At 40.2% G+C, this 23,097-nt stretch overlaps 1 protein-coding gene across 1 annotated transcript in view; it reads right to left on the minus strand.

The window, feature by feature from the left end:
* The window catches only part of GABRG3 (gamma-aminobutyric acid type A receptor subunit gamma3), a 592,092-nt gene extending 569,336 nt beyond the window's left edge, over positions 1–22,756 (minus strand). Inside the window, exons 1-2 of the mRNA XM_057543487.1 lie at positions 22,704–22,756; positions 17,506–17,654 (exon numbers count right to left, since the gene is read on the minus strand). Of these exons, the coding sequence (XP_057399470.1) occupies positions 17,506–17,654; positions 22,704–22,756 (202 nt within the window). The remainder of the gene's footprint in view (positions 1–17,505; positions 17,655–22,703) is intronic.
* Between the last annotated feature and the right edge of the window lie 341 nt (positions 22,757–23,097).

A 23,097-nucleotide genomic window follows, 5' to 3' on the forward strand; every position in this document is an offset into this window, starting at 1 on the left:
ACTTTATCAAAGGTACGTGTGTCCAACACACTGGGACGCCAGAGAATTCCACACATCTGCACATCTAAAGGTGGGTGGACTGGAACACACAGAGGAGGTGGAACCAGGGGAACAATGGAGGTGGTGCCTGCAATCCTTGTCCCCCAGCCCCAGAGAACCTGGAAGCAGCAAAGGAGGCAGCTCACATGACTCCAGTCTCCCAGCCACAGTGACACCTGTGGCCATAGCTAACTGGGCAGCAGTGGCAGTAAGACCTGGGACCCTGTCCCTCCAGCCACCAGAGTTGTGAAAGCCTCCCGCCCCCACCCCCTGTCCCCAGTGCAATGGGGGAGCCCATAAACCTAAGAACACCAGACATGGCAGAGGCACGTTCAACCCCAGCTCCTCCCACCCCCAACAAGCCTGTGACTCAGGAGATCCCATATACAGCAGAAAAGCCCACCATTCCAGTGCCCCAGGCAGTGAGGCCAGTGACAGCAGCAGCAAGGCACCAATGACTCCAGAGGCAGGAGCAATGGATAACAAGGGCGCTGGGTAACACCTCTGACAAAGGCGGTGAAGGGTGAAAAGTGCCAATTTTCAAATACAACCAGGGGTGGCTCAGGTAAGAAAAACCAAAACTTGCCCTATAGCGCCACCTACTGGAAAACGAAAGAAAGGCCTGTAATTTCTAACCTGTTGAATCGTCAGAATGAAGTGAAAAAAAAGGCTTACCTAAAGAAAGGTGTTTGCTAAAATGCGTTGGCAGAGAAACAACTCATGAAGGACTGTGAAGAATCATAGTAACACTGTACTACAAAAAGGAAACAATAATTCTCCAGAAACCAAACTTAAAGTCATGGAATACTGCAACCAAACTGATCGAGAATTCAAAACAGCTGTCATGAAGAAACTCAATTAGCTACAAGAAAACTCAGAAAGGCAGTTCAATGACCTCAGAAATAAAATTAATGAACATAAGGAAAACTTTACCAAAGAGATTGAAACTCGAAAAGAACCAAACAAATCCTGTAGCTGAAGAACTCAATAAACAAAATGAAGAATGCATTAGAAAGCATTGGAAATAGAGTAGACCATATGGAAGAGAGAATTAGTGAACTCAAAGGTAGAAATTAGAAATGATGCAAGTTGAAGAGAAAGAGAATTGAGATCTGAAAAAATGAGGAAATTCTGAGAGCTATGCAGTTCTTTTAGGAAGGGCAACATTAGGATAACGAGTAACCCAGAAGGAGAAGAGAGTGAAAAGGGAGCAGAGAGCTTATTTGATCAGCTCGGTGCTTTGTGACCACCTAGAGGGGTGGAATAGGAAGGGCAGGAGGGAGACACAAGAGGGAGGGGATAGGGGGATATATGCATACATATAGCTGATTCACTTTGTTATACAGCAGAAACTAACACAACATTGTAAAGCAATTATACTCCAATAAAGATGTGAAAAAAGAAAGAAAGAAAGAAACTATAGCTGAGAACTTCCCAAACCTGCAGAAGGAACTGGATATACAAGTCTATGAAGCTAAGAGAACACCTAACTACCTGAATGCAAAAAGACCTTCTCCAAGGCACACTATATTAAAACTGTCAAAAGTCAGTGAAAAAGAAATAATTTTAAAGGCAGCCAGAGGAAAAAAAGGATGGTAACCTACAAAGGTACCCCCATTAGGCTACCAGCAGACTTCTCAGCAGAAATCCTATAGGCCAGGCAGGAGGGGAATGACATTCTCAAAATACTAAAAGATAAAACCTTTCATCCAAGAACACTCTATCCAGCAAAGCTGTCACTCAGATATGAAGGAGAAGTAAAGGTTTTCCCAGAAAAACAAAAGTTGAGGAAGTTCATCAACACTAGACTTGACGTATAAGAAAAGTTGAAAGAAACTTTTCTACCAGAATCAAAAAGACAAAAAGCACACAAAACTTTGACTAAGGTGATAAATAGAGAGAATCAGAAAATTGCAACTGTATATCAGAATAGGTTTTTAAACATTTAATTATAGCATAAAGCTTAAAGAGAATAAAAGGGAGAAAAAAATAATGATAGCTATTTCAATTTGTTAACCAACTCACAACATAAAAATGAATAATTTGAGACAACAAAAAATGGGGGAAGAGGAAAAGTACAAAACCCATACAGGTAAATGGAGATAAGATGCTATCAGCAGACAATGGACTATTTCATCTATGAGATGTTTTATAAAAACCTCATGGTAACCACAAAACATAAATCTAGAGCAGAGACAACAAACATAAAAAAGAGGAAACTGAGAAAAACATCATAGAAAACCACCGCACCAAATGACAGGCAGAAGCACAAGGAAAAAGAAACTGGATATATAAAGCAACCACAAAACAAAAGAAAAAATGGTAATACTAACTTCACATCTATCAATAATTACTGTAAAGGCAAATGGATTGAATTCACCAATTAAAAGACACGCAGTGGCTGGATGGATTCCAAAAACAAGCCCCAACTATATGCTGCCTCCAGGAGAATCATCTCAGCTCTGAAGACAAATATAGCCTCAAAGTGAAGGGTTGTAAAATGATACTCCAAGTAAATGACAGCCAAAAGCAAGTGGTATAGCCATACTCGTATCAGACAAAGTAGACTTCAAGCCAAAAAAGCTAACAAGAGACAAAGATGTACAGTATATAATGATAAAGAGAACAATTCATCAAAGAAGACATAACAGTTATTAATATAAATGCAATTAACATAGGAGCACCAAAATATATAAAGCAGTTACTAATAGACCTAAAGGGAGAAAATGACAGCAACACAATAACTTTAACAGCCCATGTACAATAATGGATAGATCATCCAGACAGTCAACAAGGAAACAGTGGCCTGAAATGAAACATAGGGCAGATAGATTTGATAGATTTGTACAAAAAATTCCATCCAAAAGCAAAAGAACACACATTCTTTTCAACTTCACATGGAACTTTCTCAAGAACAAACCATATATGTTGAGACACCAAACAAGTCTCAGTAAATTTAAGAAGAATGAAATCATTTCAAGCATCTTTTCTAATCACAGCGGTATGAAACTAAAAATCAACTACAAGAAGAAAGCTGGAAAAATCACAAATATGTGGAGAATGAACAACATACTACTGAACAACTACTGGATCAATGAAGAAATCAAAGGAGAAAATTTAAAATACTGGAAGACAAATGAAAATGAAAACACAACATACCAAAATCTATAGGATGCAACAAAAGAGTATTAAAAGGGAGGTTTATGGCAATACAGACCTATCTCAAGTAATAAGAAAAATCTCAAATAATCTCACCTTTCACCTAAAGGAGCTAGAAAAATAAGAATAAACGAAGCCCAAAGTGAGCAGAAGGGAGGAAACAATAAAGATCAGAGCAGAAATAAATGAAATACAGACTAAAAAGACAGTAGAAAAGATCTATGAAACTAAGAGCTGATTCTTTGAAAAGATAAACAAAATTGACAAACCTTTATCTGAACTCACTGACAAAAAAAGAGACTAGGCTCTAATAAACAAAACCAGAAATGAAAGAGGAGAAATAATAATGGATACCACAGAAATACAAAGGATTATAAAAGAACATTATGAACAGCTTTATGCCAACAAATTGAACAACCTAGAAGAAATGGAAAAATTCTTAGAATCACACAACCTTCTAAGACTGAATCACAAAGAAACAAAAAACCTGAATAGACTGATCACTAGCAAAGAGATTGAAACAGTTATCAAAAACCTCCCCCAAAAGCAAAACCATAGGCTTCACAGGTGAATTCTAAAAAACATTCAAGGAAGATTTAATACCTATCATTCTCAAACTCTTCCCAAAAATTGAAGAGAAGGGAATACTTGCTAATTAATTTTACAAAGCCAATATTATCCTGATACCAAAACCAGACACAAACAACAACTAAAAAAGAAAATTACAAGCCAGTATCTCTGATGAACATAGATGTAAAAATCCTTAATAAAATATTAACAGAATACAACAATGCATTAAAATGATCATACACCATGATCAAGTGAAATTTATTCCAGGAATGCAAGGATGGTTCAATACCCATATATCAATGTGATATGCCACATTAACAAAATGAAGGATAAAAACCAGATGATCATCTCCATAGATGCAGAAAAGCATTTGAAAAAATTCAACATCCATTTATGATAAAAACTTTCAAAATGGGTATGAAAGGAATCAACCTCAACATAGTAAAAGCCATACAATGACAAACCCACAGCTAACATCATATTCAATGGTGAAAAACTGAAAGCTATCCCTCTGAAATCAGAAACAAGACAAAGATGTCCACTCTTGCCACTCTTTTCAACATAATGTAAGTCATAGTCAGAAAAACTAGGCAAGGAAAAGAAAAAAAGGCATCCAAATTGGAAAGGTAAAACAGTAAAACTGTCACTATTCGTGGATGACACAATTTTATATATAGAAAACCTTAAAGACTCCACCAAAAAACTCTTAGAAATAATAAACAAATACAGTGAAGTTGCAGGGTACAAAATCTGTTTTGTTTCTATATTCTAACAATGAGCTAACAGAAGGAGAAATTAAGAAAACAATCCCATTTACAATCACTAACAAAAAGAATAAAATATCTAAGAAGAAATTTAACCAAGGAGGTGAAAGACATATACACTGAAAGCTAAAACACTAGTTAATGAAAGTGAAGACAACACAAATAAATGGAGAGATACTTCATGCTCATGGATTGGAAGAATTAACATTATTAAAATGTCCATACTATCTAAAGTTATCTACAGACATAATGCAATTCCTATCAAAATACCAATGGCATTTTTCACAGAACTAGAACAAATAATTCTAAAATTGTATGGAAATACAAGAGACCCTGAATAACCAAAGCAATTGTGAGAAAAAAAAGAATAAAGCTGGAGGTATCACACTACCTGTTTTCAAAATATTCAATATACTACAAAGCTATCATAATCAAAACAGCATGGTATTGGCAGGAATACAGATAAATAGATCAATAGAACAGAATTGAGAGCCCAGAAATAACCCATGCACATATGGACAACTAATTTATGACAAAGTAGCAAAGAACATACACTGGAGAAAGGATAATCTCTTCAATAAATGGTGTTGGGAAATCTGGAGAGCTATATGCAAAAAAATGGACCTTGACCTCTATCTCACACCATACACAGAAATCAACTCAAAATGAATTAAAGACTTGAAAGGAAGACCTGAAACCATAAAACTAGAAGAAAACATAGGCATTACACTCTTTGACATCAGTCACAGCAATATCTTTCAAGATATGTCTCCTCAAGCAACACAGGAAACAAAGGCAAAAATAAACAAATGGGACTACACCAAACTAAAAAGGACAGCACAGGAAACGATCAACAAAACAAAAAGACAACTGAATGGGAGAATATATTTCCAAATCATATAACTAATAAGGGGTTAATATCTAAAATAGATAAAGAACTCATACAATTCAACAACATCAACAACAAAATAACTTGATTAAAAAAATAAGCAGAGGAACTGAATAGACATTTTTCCAAAAAAAGACATACAGGTGGCCAACAGGCACATGAAAAGATTTTCAACATCACTAAAATGCAAATCAAAACCACAGGGAGATACCACCTCATGCTGGTTAGAAGGACTATTATCATTAGGCAAGAAGTAACAAATGTTGGCAAGGATGTGGAGAAAAGGGAGCCCTCATACACTGTTGGTGGGAATGTATAGTGGTGCACCCACTATGGAAAACAGTATGGAAATTCCTCAAAAAACTAAGAATAGAACTACCATATGATCCAGATATCCCACTCCTAGGTACATATACAAAGAATACAAGAAAACACTAACTGAAAAAGATATATGCATTATGTTCACTGCAGCATTATTTATAATAGCCAAGACATGGAAACAACTTAAGGGCCCATCAACAGATGAATGGATAAAGAAGATATAATATGCATATATAGATGTTTATATACATATATACACATACATATACACAATGGAATACTACTCAGCCATAAAAAAAGATGAAATCTGGGATTTCCCTGGTGGTCCAGTGGTTAGGACTCTGTGCCCTCACTGCCAAGAGCAGGGGTTCAATCCCTGGTCAGGGAACTAAAAATCCCACAAGCCACATAGCGCAGCCAAAAAAGCCATGAAATCTTTCCATGTGTGACACCATGGATGGACCTTGAGGGTATTCTGCTTAGTGAAATGAGTCAGACAGAAAGACAAATACTGTATGATTTCACTCATATGTGCAATATAAAAAACAAACACCAGAAATAAACCCACACCTACAGTCAATTAATCTTTGACAAAGAAGGCAAGAATATACAATGGAGAAAAAGACAGGCTCTTCAGGAAGTGGTGTTAGGAAAGCTTGAAAGCCACATGTAAATCAATGAAGTTAGAACACTCCCTCATACAATACACAAAAATAAACTCAAAATGGCTTAAAGACTTAAATATAAGACATGACACCATAAAACTCCTGGAAGAGAACATAGGCAAAACGTTCTCTGACATAAATCGTAGCAATGTTTTCTTAGGTCAGTCTCCCAAGGCAATGGAAATAGAAGCAAAATAAACAAATGGAAACCTAATTAAATGCATAAGCTTTTACACAGCAAAGGAAACCATAAAGAAAATGATAAGACAACCAGAATAGGGAAAAAAATGTGCAAACAACATGACCACCAAGGGATTAATTTCCAAAATATACAAAGAGCTCATACAATCAATAACAAAAAAACAACCCAATCAAAAAATGGGCAGAACATCTAAATAGATATTTCTCAAGAAAGACATACAGATGACCAACAGGCCCATGAAAAGATGTTCAATATTGCTTATTATTAGAAAAATGTAAATCAAAACTACAATGGTGTATCCCCTCACATCTGTCAGAATGGCCATCATCAAAAAGTCTACAAATAATAAATGCTGGAGAGGGTGTGGAGAAAAGGGAATCCTCCTACACTGTTGGTGGGAATGTAAATTGGTACAGCCACTGTGAAAAACAATATAGAGATAACTTCAAAAACTAAAAATAGAGTTGCCACATGACCCAGCAATCCCAATCCTGGGCACATATCTGAAGAAAACGCTAATTCAAAAAGATACATGCACCCCAATGTTCACAGCAGCACTATTTACAATAGCCAAGACATGGAAGCAACCTAAATGTCCATCAACAGATGAATGGATAAAGAAGATGTGGTACATATATATAATGGAATATTACTCAGCCATAAAAAAGAATGAAATAATGCCATTTGCAGCAACATGGATGGACCTGGAGATTATCATACTAAGGGAAGTAAGTCAGACAGAGAAAGACAAATATCATATGATACCACTTATATGTGGAATCTAAAATATGATACAAATGAACTTATTTACAAAACAGAAATAGACTCACAGACGTAGAAAACAAACTTATGGTCACCAAAGAGGAAAGGGGGTGGGGAGTTTGAGATTAGCAGATAAATACTACTGTATATAAAATAGAAAAAACAAGGTCCTACAGTATAGAACAGGGAACTATATTCAGTATCCTGTAATAAGCCATAATGGAAAAGAGAAAACAAACAAAATAAATCATCAAACCAAACAACACAAAACAAACACATAGATACAGAGAACAGAGTAGTGGTTATCAGAGGGAAAGGGGCAGGGCAACAGGAGGGTGAAATGGGTAAAGGTCATCAACTTGAAAACTATGATTATTACATCTGCATTCGTCCCTCAAATGTGAATTAGTAGGATAACAACCTAATCAGCATGGGCTCAGTACAACTTTATAAAAGTATCTGTGAGATATTTTAGATCAGGATATTAATTACAGACTGATGAAATGCTGACAGCTCAACAGAAGTCTCAATTTAAGACACAGTTTTCATGACAGTGGAGCTGAGGGCTCTATTCCACTGCACATAAACCGAGCTGAAACCACACCACAAGTGTGCCAGTCTGGGAACACAGGGGACACAAGGCACCTGCCACTTTCTGTCCTCTCTATGGGCCAGGTGTTATAGTCTATAACTCTTACAACAGGACTTGGATGTCATTTTAATTATTCCATTTAGAGATGGAAACCTCCATCAGTGAGGTCAGGGAATCTGCTGGTAACTGGTAGAAGAACCCATTATGTGAGTCCAGATTTTTTCTCACTCAAACACTCTCTAATCCACATGAAGCTAATTTGCGCAATTCCTACAGTAGTAATGAATAAACATAAGAAACAGATCATTTGTTATTCTATAAACTGAACTGCATATTCAAATCAAGTGCAGTCATTAGATTATTCCTAGGGACATGTGACCTGAGTTATTTACCAAATTACATATAAGAAAAAATAAAATACTTATATATTGAACCCCCATTATATTCTTTCTCTACAAGAAATAATAGCCTAGTAAAAAGTATTTTTAATGAACTGAACTGCATGCATAAGCTATAATATGGCCTTGTCTTACACAGAATAGTGCCTTAGGTAAGCGTGCCATGGGACTAAGGTATGTGTGTGAAAGGTGGGGAATACGCAGGGAAGGGACACCTGCCAACATGTGTTGAGCTGAGGTAATGGCTCTTCACTCAGAATCCTCTGGATACCTAATTAGTTTCTCCTGGAGATGACAGGTATAATTTCTCCACAAAATTTGTTCTCCACCTCCCCTATGCATTTGAATTAACTTTGTGAGATAAACAGCTAACTAAGCCTACAGGAATAGCTCTTACTTCAAGCACAGCAATTAAGAGTGCCTGTTTCCTCTCCTCCTACATCTGTTCTGAGAGTGCAGTGAATACATTTGAATTATTATCTGGATATACAGTAATTGCCCAGAAATGACAACTCACCTGTCTGTAGAGTAGGTTGTGCTTTTTAGGTGAGGAATAGCCAGGCTAACCTAAATGTTCAGTTGAAACAGTCATCTGCTGTGCAGTAAGAATGGAAAAAATAGTTTGACTTGAGTTAGTCAGAGCGGTCATCCAAAAATCTGTGCCCAGATGAGGCAGCTAGATTGTGTGCTTTAGGGACCCCAAAATATCCCCCATCTTACCTCCAACTCCCTCTTCCTCTGACATACAAGCACCTGCACGTCAACCTTTATACTTCATTCCTTTTAATTAAAACCTCGTGTCTCTTATTTTTTCTTAAAATATGAAACCCATCAGGATGGACAATTCTATAGAACCAATATAAATCATAATATATCTAAATATTTAATTCTTTGTACAGCCCTTCACACATTTCAAAATTCTCTCAAATTCAGAGATCCAACTTGAACTCTCAAAACCCTGGCAGGGCTTGGCAGGAGCTGTCACATTTATACACCCCAGGAACCAGGTGAGGAAGATGTGGGAACTTCCTCTGGCTTTCCATGGGCTGAGCCAGGCCTCTCTCAGAGATATCACATCTGTGACCAAAAGTCTATAAGCATTCATTTCACAGTTCTATGGTAACTCAATTATGCTCATAATTTTTCACTGAAAGATATTAAAGAGCAGCATGATAAGGCTTGCTTTAAAAATTATACTTTAAGGCCCACTTATTATTTCTTTTACTTTTTTAACATCTATTTTCTGCAACAGAGCTAACTCCTGTCCCATCGGGGATCACATTCCCACTATTTACTCATTTTCCCTCTTCCTACCTCATCGGGAACACAACCCTGGCAAGGGCAGGAGTTCCTCCTGCAGTACCCCACAGGGTCTGTCTGGGTCACATCAGTACCTGAGTCAGTGCTGGGCTACCAAGGCCTCTCCGCAAGCCTGAAGGAAAGAAGGGGCAGTGGCATCTCCTCTCAGGCTCTGACTCTGGTGGGGCCGGTGGGCACCCCCTACTGGGAGGAGCTGGGGGCCTGTCTTCTGCCACCGAGGCACCTCCTCACCACCCACATCATCAGCTTCCTCTCACACTGGATGTTCCTAATTCCACATTTAGAAGAAATTCTAATCAAACTTGGAAAATAAGCTTTAGGAAAGCCAGGAAAAGAAATCCAGATATGCAAACACCTGAGGAAGAGGAACAGAAAATTAACCCCTCTGGCTACAGACACAGCCAAGAGGAGGCTTTTCAGATGTTCTACCTGAATTAAATGAGCCCATGGGTCATCTCTACGCATCGTGCATGTCTTCACCATGTTCATTCACCTTTAAAAGCCAATTTTATTTTTCCCAACACTGATTGCATTTGGCGTAGACTGGCCAGATTATGGACAGGGAGGGAATTTGTATTCTGTAATAATCTATTTTCAGGAGAGTGCTTCAAATTTCTTGAAACCCCGAAGGGAGAAAAACTCACTCAGGTCATTTCCCTTCCTTTTCACAATTATCTTATTAAAAGGTTTATCCTCCTCCAGCATTTTTGAGCCCACACGACAAGATATGTTGCCGAGATAAATGACACCCTGCATAGCCCTGAACTAGCAAGGGACACAGCTGAAGTATTACTTAGAATGACGGATAGTTAAAGATGGGGAACTAAAACAGATACATCCATAATTCAGAAGTTAGCTGAGGAGAGACAATAGCTGGGAAAATAGTGAGTATTTTTAAAACACAATGATCACAATTTGTATTCTGAAAACTAATTAGAGTAACGTGTGGACATGTTACTTCTATGCAACATAAATGAGTCTGTTCGATTCTACTTACTGTTGACAATAACAGTGATGAGCCATCTAATTTATTTCCTGATGTTGGATCTTTGTGGATTCAGTTGTACTACGTATGTCGGGAGATGCCAACGTAAACCGATGCATCTAAAGTTAGGAATGAGGAACTGTGTCCTAGTGGACAGTTCTCAGCTGAAAACTTGTAAAAAGTATACAAAAATGTTGCAGAAACTGTTTCATGGTTACACCACATTATGCCATCCTCAAGACAGTCCTTCAGAATTTATTAATCCCATGGGAAAGATGAAAAATTGATGCTAGAAGAAATCAGGGGAGAGACACTTGATCCAGCCCAGCAGGGAGGTGAGGGAGTGCAGGCCATGGAAGAAAACATCGAGGCTGGAAGGGAGGCAGGAATGAGCTCCGTACGGGAAATGGGAGAGGGGTTAAGAGGATCACAGGCTGGAAAGAGATAACAGCAAGGATGCAGTTGAAGAAGACAGGAGGCTGGGTGTTCCTAGATGGTGTGACACATAAAAAAAGTAGGCAAGGGCCAGAGAGCACTTACCTCTCTTTGTCATCTGAAGGGGCTTGGACTTTATCCTAGAAGCAAGTGGAGTTTTCAAGGAGTTTAAGCCAGGGAGAGCCTTAACAGGCCTGCTTTACTCCAAAGTGGGAATAGCATTAGCAAATCCTACATGCTACCTGCAGACCCCTTCCCCTTCCCCTTCCCCTCCCCCTCAGAAGGTCCACAGCCCAGGGCTGGATGCAGAGGGGATGCTCAGTAAATATGGGCCAACTGGCTGAGAGAGGATGGGACTGATAATGGAGGGGAGCAAATAAACTGGTAATTACAACAAACGACTGATAAATCCATGCACAGCAGTGTATTACGTAAATATAAGTTGACTGCACCTTGATGAGGAAGCACAATGGTTACAACAAATAAAATATTGCTACATGTGAAAAAAAGTAGTGAGAAAAGAAATTCAGATACTTATAGTAAATTATCCCTTAAAGCAGAGCCCTCTGAACCATGAACAAAAATGGTGTCTAATTCAGTATCTTTTACCAGGAGAGCTGTCCTTGGGCAGTTACTCTGAACATCAGTGAGTTGCTGGATTCTGCCACTCAGACATTATTTAGCATTTAAGTGAGACAGGAAGAGGAGTCCTAAGATACCCAGTGACCCTGGGGCACTTTATCAGATCACTCTGCTGCCCCAGGACCATGACAGTGTGCATGGTGGAACTTTCAAGTCATGAAACCAAAGAGGAGCATACTACTATATGGTTTTATATTTAGTTGTTTTTTTAAATCTCTTTCACTCAAAAACCACAGAGCTCTTCTGATATATGAAAATGACTTCTGAGGACCAAATGACATGAGGCTTTAGAAGAGCTGCCTTCTAAGAAAGAAGCATTTGTTCTTTGTATTATGCTGTTTCATTTGGAAAATTCACAATTCCTTATTTTTCCTTAAAGGAAAAATAAAATCTTTAGAATTGTGAATTCTGCTTGCCTGTTGCACATGACAAAGCCTTAGAACATCCCCTCCCAAGTGTTGTGTCATGTGAGTATGTAAGAGGGGCCCCCTGATTTTGAATGGGCTTGCCTTGCATTTTCTATAAATAGTGCAGTGATCTAGCTAGAGTCAGAGATCTGGGCTGGAAGCCAAGCTTACCCACTTTCTGCCCATTTTCACCCACTTTCTTCCAATTTTCCCCCTCAGAGGATGAATGTGGTGCTGAATAATATTTCCAATGACACCATGTATGGAAGGCGCTTTGCTGTGTTCTAGCACAACATAAACAAAGGACCAATTGGACTAAACTTACCCAGAAGGGCAAAGAGCGAGTCTTATTTATCTTTGCTCTAAGGTCAAGCACAATGTCTGACAATTAATGAGGAAATTCGTAACATTTTCTCAATCTTCTCTCTCCATGTAAATGCAGAATTGCTGCACACTTTTCATACTGGGTAGACTCTTTATGTAATTATGATGGGAAAACTGTGGTGACAATTGAATTTATGAACCTTGTGCAATGGTAATTTAGATGTATTGCTCAGTGAATAAATACCTTAAAGCAAGAAGGAAGTTTAAGAGTAATTTGTTCCCCTCCTTCATCATATGAAAGAGGCAACTAAGACACAGAAAGATGATAAGACTGCTCCAATACCGCACAGGACATGCATCTCCAAACCCTCTGCACACTACACCACAAGGATTTTGAAATTCTATGCCTACTGGGACCAGTGTAATTCTATGTCTTGATACAGATAAATTGGAGAATGAGCCTCAAACTTGGAAAAACAGAGGGACGGGGCAGCTGGGGTAGTGTGAGGGTTGGCAAGCTGCAGGGCTCTAAATGAAACTGAGCCCCATGGAGAAGAGGAAACAAGCCATAGACTAGGTGCATCCTATCAGAAATGTGTCTGCAACAATCCCCATGTTCTCTGACCATCACCATGAATAGGTATGCATTTCTCTCCTCGCCAAGAACACTACCCTTGTCTTGGTCTTTTTTAATCTATCAATTGTTAATCTATCAAAACAATTGATAGAAAAACTAGATAGAAAATCAGCAAAGATACAGAAGAACTCAACAAAACCATCAAACAACAGGATCCAATTCATCCAGTAACAGCAGAATACACATTCTTTTCAAGTACCCATGGAACATTCACCAAAACAAAACACATACTAGGCCATAAGTTAAATAGTAACAAATTTAAAAGAATTTTGAACTCATACGGAATATGTTCTCTGATCACAATGGAATCAAACTAGAAATTAGCAACAGATAACAGGAAGACTTCCAAACATTTGGAAACTAAAAACACACTTCTAAATAATCCATGAGGGGGCTTCCCTGGTGGCACAGTGGTTAAGGATCCGCTTGCCAATGCAGGGGACATGGGTTCGAGCCCTGGTCCAGGAAGATCCTTTATGCCATGGAGCAACTAAGCCCGTGTGCCACAACTACTGAGCCTATGCTCTAGAGCCCGCAAGCCACAACTACTGAGTCCACATGCCACAACTACTGAAGCCCATGCACCTACAGCCCATGCTCTGCAACAAGAGAAGTCACCGCAGTGAGAAGCCTGTGCACCGCAATGAAGAGTAGCCCCTGCTCACCTCAACTAGAGAAAGCCCGCATGCGGCAATGAAGACCCAACACAGACAAAAAAAAAAAAAATGAATAATTTTTTTTAAATATTAAAAAATAAATAAATAAATAATCCATGAGTTAAAGGGGGAAAAAATCTCAGGGAAAGTAAAAAATACATTGAACTGAATGAAAATGAAAATACAAAATATCAAAATCTGTAAGATACAGCTAAAACAGTGCAGAGAGGGCAATTTAGAGCATTAAATGCTTACATTAGAAAAGAATAGTCTCAAGTCAAGACTCTAAATGCTACCTCAAAAAAGAAGAGCAAAATAAACCCAAAGCAAACAGAAGAAAGTAAATAATAAAGATAAAAAGCAAAATATAATAAAACTGAAAATAGAAAAGCAATACAGAAAAATAATGAAACAAAAAGTTGGTTCTTCAAAAAGGTCAATGGGGGTTTCCCTGGTGGCACAGTGCCTGATAATGCAGGGGACACGGGTTCGAGCCCTGGTCTGGGAAGATCCCACATGCCGCGGAGCAACTAGGCCCGTGAGCCACAACTACTGAGCCTGCGCATCTGGAGCCTGTGCTCCCCAACAAGAGAGACCACGATGGTGAGAGGCCCGTGCACCACGATGAAGAGTGGCCCCCGCTTGCCGCAGCTAGAGAAAGCCCTAGCACAGAAACGAAGACCCAACATAGCAATCAATCAATCAATCAATCAATAAAAAAAGGTCAATGGAACCAACCTCTAGCAAGATGACAAAGAAAAAAAGAATGTTGACACAAATTACCAATATCAGAAATGAAGAAAGGAATATTATTATAGGCCCCACTGATATTAAAAGGTTTATAAAGGATTAGCAAATAGAATACAGCAATATATTAAAAGTTTTCAAAAAAGAGTATTATTAAACATGATAAGTAAGTGTGGTTTATCCTGGGGATGCAAAGCTGGTTCAGTATTTGAAAATCAACCATGTAATTCACCGTATTAGCTGTCTAAAAAAGAAAATCACATGATCATATTAACTGATCCAGAAAATGTATTTGGCAAAGTTCAACATCCATTCATGACAAAAAAAAAAATATTCTCTCAGAAAACTAGAAATAGAGGGAAATTTCTCAACTTGGTGAAGAATATATATAAAATATCTCTAGCTAACATTACACTTAATTGTGAAAGACTGAATGCTTTTCCTCTAAGATCTAGAACAAAGCAAGATGTCCACTCACACTACTACTATTCATGTAGCAGTGGAAGTTCTAGCCAGTGCAACAAGGTAAGAAAAAAATAAAAATAAAAGGTATACAGATGGGAAAGCAAGAAATAAAAGTCTCAGTTGCAGGAGACCTGATGATGTACACAGAAAATCCCAAGGAACCTATCAAAAACAAACAAACAAACAAAACTTCCTAAAACTACTGAGCTTGGCAAGTCAGAGGACACAACATTAACTTACAAAAATTAACCATATTTCTGTATACTAGCAATGAACACAGGGAGAAGGAAATTTTAAAATACAGTACCATTTACAAGCACTCCAAACCCGTGAAATACTTAGGTGCAAATCTAACAAAATATATTCAGAACTTGTATACTAAAAACTGTAAAACACTGAATGTAAGGTATTGAAGAAGATCTTAATAAATGAAAAGACATACCCTGTCTATGGATCAAAACACTCAACATAGTAAAGATGTCAATTCTTCCCAAATTGATATAAAGATTTAACACAAGATTTTTTGTAGATACAGACAAGATAATTCTAGAATTCATATGAAAAATATGTATTATAAGAGCTAAAATAATTTTGAAAAATAAAGAGGTTGAGGACTTCCCTGGTGGCACAGTGGTTAAGAATCCACCTGCCAATGCAGGGGACATGGTTTCGAGCCCTGGTCCAGGAAGATCTCACGTGCTGCGGAGTAACTAAGCTCGTGAGCCACAACTACTGAGCCTGCACTCTAGAGCCCACGAGCCACAATTACTGAGCCCACATGCTGCAACTACTGAAGCCTGCGTGCCTAGAGCCCATGCTCCGCAACAAGAGAAGCCACCACAATGAGAAGCCCGCGCACCACAATGAAGAGTAGCCCCCCGCAACTAGAGAAAGCCTGCACGTAGCAACGAAGACCCAATGCAGCCAAAAATAAATAAATAAATAAAATATTAAAAATAAAGAAAGAAAGAAGTTGAATTACTTCCACCCAATTCCAAGGCATATTACATTGCTGTAACAATCAAGACTGTGGGTACTGACACAGTGATAGACACATAGATAAATGGAAGAAAATAGATATCCCAGAAACAACCCACAGAAGTTGAGCCAACTGACTTTCAAAAAATGTGCAAACATAATTCAAAGAGGAAGGATAGTTTCTTTCAACAAATGGTAATAAGGTAACCAGATATCCATGAGCAAAAGAAAAAGATACTTAGCTCTAAACCTCACACCTTGATTTTTTATAACAACTAACTCAAAACTGATAATGAATTAAATGTAAAACCTAAAATTATAAAACTTTTAGAAGAAAAAAGGAGAAAATCTTCAGGAACTAGGGCTTCATGAAGAGTTCTTAGACATTACTCCAAAAGTATGTTCCATAAAACAGTTAACAATCAGTAACTTGGACTTCCTCAATGTTAAAAACTTTTCCTCTTTGAAAGATCTTGTTAAAAGGATGAAAAGAAAAGCCACATGAGGGAAAAAATTTGAAAACTACATCTGGCCAAGGAATCATATCTAGACTACAGGAAGAACTCTTAACAAAGCAGGAGAAAAATAAATAAAACAAAATAATCCAATTTTTAAAGGGGCAACTAATATGAGGAGACATTTTGATGAAGAGGATATAGTATTGGCAAATAAGCACATAAAGAAAATTTAATACCACTAACAATTAGGAAAATGTAGATTAAGACCACAATGAGATATCAACCTATTGGACATACACCTATTAGAGGAGCTAAAACAAAAAATAGTGACAATACCAATTGCTGGTGAAGATCTCTCACATAGTGATGGTGGGATAGAAAATGGTACAGAAACTTTGGAAAAGAGTTTGACGGTTTCTTAAAAAAAATTAAACCAACATTTATCATAGGACCTAGCAATCGTACTCCTGGGCATTTATCCCAGAGAATAAAATCTTACGTCCACGCAATTTACCTGCAAACAAATGCACATAGTCATTTATTTGTAATAGTCAAAACCTGGAAACAACCAAAATGTCCCTCAATAAACATTAATCAAACTTTTGTCTATCCATACACCATGGAAGATTGCTTAGCAATAAGAAAAACAAACTATTGACACAGGCAACAACTTGAATGGATCCCAAAATCATTTTGCTGAGGGAAGAAAAGCCAATCTCAAAAGGTCACATACTGAATGAGTGTACATATGCAACATTCTCAAAATGACAAAAATACGGAAATAGAGACCAAATTAGTGGCTGACGGGTTAGAAATTTTGGAGGAGGGATAGCAGGAGGGGAATCTTCATGGTGATAAAACAGTTCTGCGTCTCAGTTACAGTGGTCATTACACAGATCCACACGTGAAAAGATGATGTGGAGCCATGCACACACACTGTACCAATGTCAGCTCCTGGTTTGATACCCACGAATTGTGTGACTCTGCACTACCTTTGCAACTTCCTGTGACTTTACAATTATTTAAAATAAAAACTTTAAAAATATATTACAGTATGTTTCCTACTGGAATAACAAACATCAACACTCACTTCCAATATCAGGCCTCAGCTTCTTATCATATTCTCTTAGCAACTTGTTGAGAATAAGAGTCACATCTGTATCTTGGGATTTTGGAGCCAAGACCCACTTTTGGTTTGATGAAGAATCTTCATATTCATCCTCTTCTACCTTTCTGGATCTGTAATTATGGCACAAAGTATGACATATAAGTTGTAGCAATGGCTCCAGGAAGTGTCAAGCTTTGGCTCACCAAGCACCACGGAAATAGGTAGAAAGGCCCTAGTACACTCATCCTAACCAATAGATTATCTCTAAAATTAAAAACGTAAAACAAAACACAAATAAGAAAGAATCCAACAAGAATGACAGTACTATTAACATAGCATGATGTTTTCATTAAATGTCACAAAATGATTCTATGTCCATGTTAAACCATAGACATCATAATAACTCAATGCATGAAGGCCAACCAGCAGACAGCCAGCCTTCCTTGGATCAACCTTGAGAACCTCTGAAGGTCAAGGCACAAACATCTTTCCGTTTCCACTCCCCATTGCCAAGAACTCATTTTAGTTGAAGGTAAGAACAGCTTCTTCAGAATGCATTCACTGAAAATAGTTGAGTCTGACTCTGTGCTTCTCATGGAGACTAGCACCTTTGGTCTAGGCAGACACAGGGATACGAGGAGGTGGTATGCTTGGCCAGCACCCATGTGGGGTGCCAAGGAACAGTGATATTGGTTGGTAAACACCCTCTGGTGATTTTACACGCCTCCTACCACACAAACTGATTCATCTCTTACAGAGCAGGCTAATACAGACATTAAAAATTAAAACCTTTCTAATATGTCCTTACCATTTGGCCCTTTAATAAATGTGTCCAAATGAACACTGAGCATATCTGAGTCTCTCCTGAGCAGGGCTGAGCCTGACAGGCACCTATCCTGGGTGATACATGCTCACAGGAGTACTTGAATGGAGAGGTCTCAAAACAACAAGCTAGCTTCCTTAGTGAGTGAGGCCATCTCAGCAACACAGCCATTCAGGCCTGAAAAGAGCAGAGTCTTCTCTTCAAAGTAGCACTTCCAGGGGGCCTGCCATTTACCGGGGAAAAAAAAGCTCATCACACAAACAAACAAGCAAACTTCTTCCTTTATGGCTTGTCAGTGGTTGCACTGTAATGACTTTTTTTCTTCACAAAAGAGAACAAAATATAGAATAGAAAATTGCATTGAGGTTTGTTTGTCCTGAGTATGAGCTCATTTCTGTTTAGCTTCCCAGATGGGAGCCAAAATGGCAACAACATCTCAGGGCAGTTGTGTTCTGGGATGTGTGTCTTTAAGTTAGTTTTTAGAATGGTCTAAATTATCTGTAATGAAAATGAAATAAATGAAAAAAATAAACTTTTTAAAGTTTATTATCTCTACTTTGTTTAAAGCCTCAGAATCATATATATATACTTACATAATATAATATTATAACATGTAACTATAATATATAACATTTGTATAATCTTATGTATGTGTCATATGTACGTGAGTCTTTTTGAGTGTTAACTAGCCTTAACATAGATCAGAACAGTGCCAGTCTAGTCCTATATGAATATATACACTTACATGAGGTTTTGATAATACGTATATGGCATATGTCTCAAAGATTGACATCTTTTAATTTTTTCCTTGGCTGATATTAAACTATAATTCTGTTTCTTGACTGGAAGTTTAGAATAAATCATCCATAGGAACTATAAGTTGCCGTGGATTTTTTTCACACTGAATATTCACCATCAATAGGAAGTTGTAAAATTTGGGACACGTATTCAAGAACTGATATGCTTCATTTCATTATTTGTAAGCCTGATGTTTTACAAATAACACTACAGAATTTTAAATGCAGAATATTTTATTTTATCAGGAATATTGTCAGGAATATTAATTTTATCATCTTAAAAAAAAGTGGGTGGAAGCAGGTTCTGCAGGACATGGATTGCTGGGAGCCAACCATTGCCCACAGGACCTGGCAATTCAGTCCACAGCAAAAGCACTTGGGAGACTATGGACAGAGGGACAGATCACCTGGGCAGGATCACATACAGCATCCTCAGGACTCCTTCCAACTCACCCACAGTGCGGTCCTCTCTTCCTCTGCTGTCTGTCTCTTCCCCTCCCCTCTCCTCCCCTCCCTCATCCCCAGAGACAGCTCACCAGCACAGACCAGACCATGCTCTCCATGCTCTGTATCTTCTCTTGCCCCAACACTCATATGTTCACAGAAGGAGCACACTAACACTTCATCAGTTCTCTGCATACACAGCCTTAGTTTCTGAAAGATACTTTGAGCTATGTCAATAACAGGTATTATAACGAGACTAGTTCTGCCTCTAGCAGTGAAGTGGTGATGAGAGGGTTTTCCTGAAATTGCATAAGCTCCTTAGCTCAGTGTAGGTGAAGGGGGAGACAAAGAAAGGAACAGCAGCAGCATCCTCTCCTGCCCTTTCCCCTTCGGGAGGTAAAAATGGGACACTCGCGGCTCTGTGGCTGGGTTGGGGGGGACAGCAGGCAGCACACAGGCAGCGATGTTCTGGGCCGACACTGGTCTCCTCCCAATCTTGATGCCATGTCAGTTTGCTGCAGGACTTCAGAGAATGAAATCGAAGCTTCCCAGTGCTAGTGCCGGACCACCAGACCAAAGGAAAATCCTCCCTTTGACGAAAACCCAATCTCAGGGACTCACTAGAATGTGAATAAAACAAAAATGTTTTGTTTTTCTAAATTCTAAGTGGGTTATATATAATCTTCATCAGTGTTCTGTTATCAGGATTGTTGGATCCTGAACACCATCATTACCTTTTTCTTAAAAACAAATTGGTGATGTACTGACAGCTCAGCCCTCATATGGTATTTTCATGTCTTACACATTCTCTTCAACTACAAGGGCAGAGACAAAGTTGGATGCATCTATAAACATAAAAAGGAGCTCCTAAACCTCAGAAAGCAGTTAGCCATCCGCTTATGGTATCACCAAGGTCCAGGTGGGACTTAATGCGTTTTAATGTAGAATAAGCTCCTCCATAGGTGTCAGAATGGGTTATTTTCTCTCCATGGAGCTGCCAAGCCATCACCATGGAGCACAACTGTCAGAGCCTTCTCTAGGGCTCTTCAACACCAGGGAGGCATGCCAGAGTGCAAATGAGAACCCTCTCAGAATTAATAACAGTTTTGAAAGGTGATGCTGGACATCAGATTACTTTACATGTCTGTAAAACCCATTCAAAGAGCAAAGACACTTTCAAAGGAGAGGTATACAGCAATAAAATTTGGATTTAAAACTTGGATTTTTTTCAACTGATATGCAACCTCTATTATCAAGGCCATGGAATCAACCCAGACATATTAAAGTTGTTACACCTGCCTTGGCAAAATGAAAGGATGAAGAATCCCCAGAGATTGTATGTGTGTTTGGGAATCCCTAGACACCTGAGCGCTTCAAGTTAGACACCCAGATACCTTCCTACTAAGCACATAAAGTAATGAAGACAATAGCGGGTTTCCTTCTAACATGTATCTATAGATCTAAACAGCTGATTATCTAACCCTGAACTGCAGGTCACTTCATCCAGTCGGTGGCAGTAGGAAGGTTGATTCGATATAACCTCAGATCTGTATACGGCCTGGGACCTCTACATTGTGCCTGGTGTTGTCTGCTTCTAAACAGAGATACATCCAGGCATGCTCAACCTCAGGGAGCGCACTTCCATCTCCCTTCCCAGCTCACTCCTTAGACAGGAAGAAACTTCAGTTGAAGGCCCAAGGAGTGTGCGGCCTGATTGGAAGAGCTGCCATGAGTCTGCCTTCCCCAGCACACACAATCTGCCTTTCTCACTCTCAACTCTTAGCAAAGACCAGCAGTGTGCGGTAGGGAGGGCCAGGACTTTCTTCCTCAGGGTCTGTCAAAGGTAGGGAGGGAGAACTATGACCCATTCACATTCACATCTTGTAGGATTTGTTAATGCACCTTCCTAGTTCTTTAGTACTTCACAAATGTGAATGAACATGCAAGACCTCCAGGTATTGCCTGCTAACAACTGCAGGGCTTATAGCCCACAGGAAGGCTCTCTAGTTTTCTACCTCCCAGATCTAGGAAACGAAGACGGTGTCAGAACAAAGGTGTTTTGGGGGTAGGGGTGCCCTGAGATTCCTGGGGTGGTGAGCGGGATGGGAGGAAGGGAGCTGCTCTAATTTGTAAAGCACAGGGCAGTCTTCAAGTTCTGGGCCAGAGATCTAGCCCGAGACAGAATTAAAGGAACCAAACCCAGAATCTCCAGTTATATTCACAGCAACAGTGTTTAACCCCTCTAGTCCCACTGTCTTTCCACCCTCTTGAGCCATCTTCATCTCTTCCTGGAGCATTTCTAAGCTCCCATTAGGTGGTTGGTGTCCTGGGAGGAAGGTTGGGGTATCTATGGTGAGGTAATTTCTTACAGTTACTAGGTAGAAAACATTATCAATTTCAACATGCTTGCTTTATAGGGGTAGGTTTGTGCATGCTCCCGTGTGTGAAAGTGGCTCATGTAGAAGGGGTGCATATGTGTACTGTGCGTGTGCTCGCAGGACCTGGGAAGGAAATCCTTTCTGAGAAGCAGGGCTCTCAGCTGTCCACCTTGCCCCAGTCCTCCTCCTCCTGCCTCCAGTCCGGCTGCTCCTCACAAAGACCGGTTTGAACTGGGCAGGTAGGAAACCGTAACTCCTGGGTCCTGGGAAATTTCAGTGATGGAAATGATACAGAATGTTGCTGTGTGTGTGTGTGTGTGTGTGCGTGCGCGCGCGCGCGCGCACAGCGCTGAAACACTTGGGGGAGGGGTAGGAGGTAGATAAGGAGGTAGACACAGGCTTTCCCCTATGATGTTGGTTTTCAAAACCTCTTAAAACCACCAGATCCTAAAAGCTTCAGGAGAAGAGCCCATTAATCTCAGAGCCCCATGTTTCAGGCTGCAGAGAAGGCTGCAGTCGCCCAGCCCTGAGAGGCAGATGGCCATGTCCGGGGTAGATGGGACAGGTAGGATGCCGGCCGACTTCCCGTCTCCTCCCCGCGGCCCTGGCAGGATATGCCGCAGCCCAGACGAAGGACGGCGGGGCGCGCCGGCGACTCGGGGCCGGGGGACAGCGCCCCCCGCCGCCCTCCCTCCAGTCTCGGAGCCTCCGGAGATGCGGAGCCCGGGCGCCACTTACCGTGCGTGCAAGCCCGAAAACAGGCAGAGGAGCAACAGCAGCTTCGTGGCCATGGTGTCGCGGAACGTGGGGCGCAGGGTCCGAGGCCTCGGGCCGCGCGCGGCTTCCTCCGGGGCGCGGGCCTCGCCTCTGCCGGTTCTCCGCGCCCTCGCTGCCTCCGATGTCGCCGACCGTGGCGCGACTCGGGCGCCGGGCCGCCGCGGCGGGACAGGTGCGAGCTCTGGCGGCCGGCAGCGCCCCCGACGGCCGGCGGGTCTGCTCGCGGCTCCGCCTGGTTCACGCGGGACACCCGGCCCCAGCGGCGCACCACCCCGCCCGCGCAGCAGGGCCGGGTCCGCGCAGCCAGCAGGCTGGAGCAGGTGGGCGCGGGCGGTCCCTGGCCCAGAAGACCTGC

Source organism: Balaenoptera acutorostrata, chromosome 3 (genome assembly GCF_949987535.1).
Source record: "Balaenoptera acutorostrata chromosome 3, mBalAcu1.1, whole genome shotgun sequence".
NCBI classification, from domain to species: domain Eukaryota; kingdom Metazoa; phylum Chordata; class Mammalia; order Artiodactyla; family Balaenopteridae; genus Balaenoptera; species Balaenoptera acutorostrata.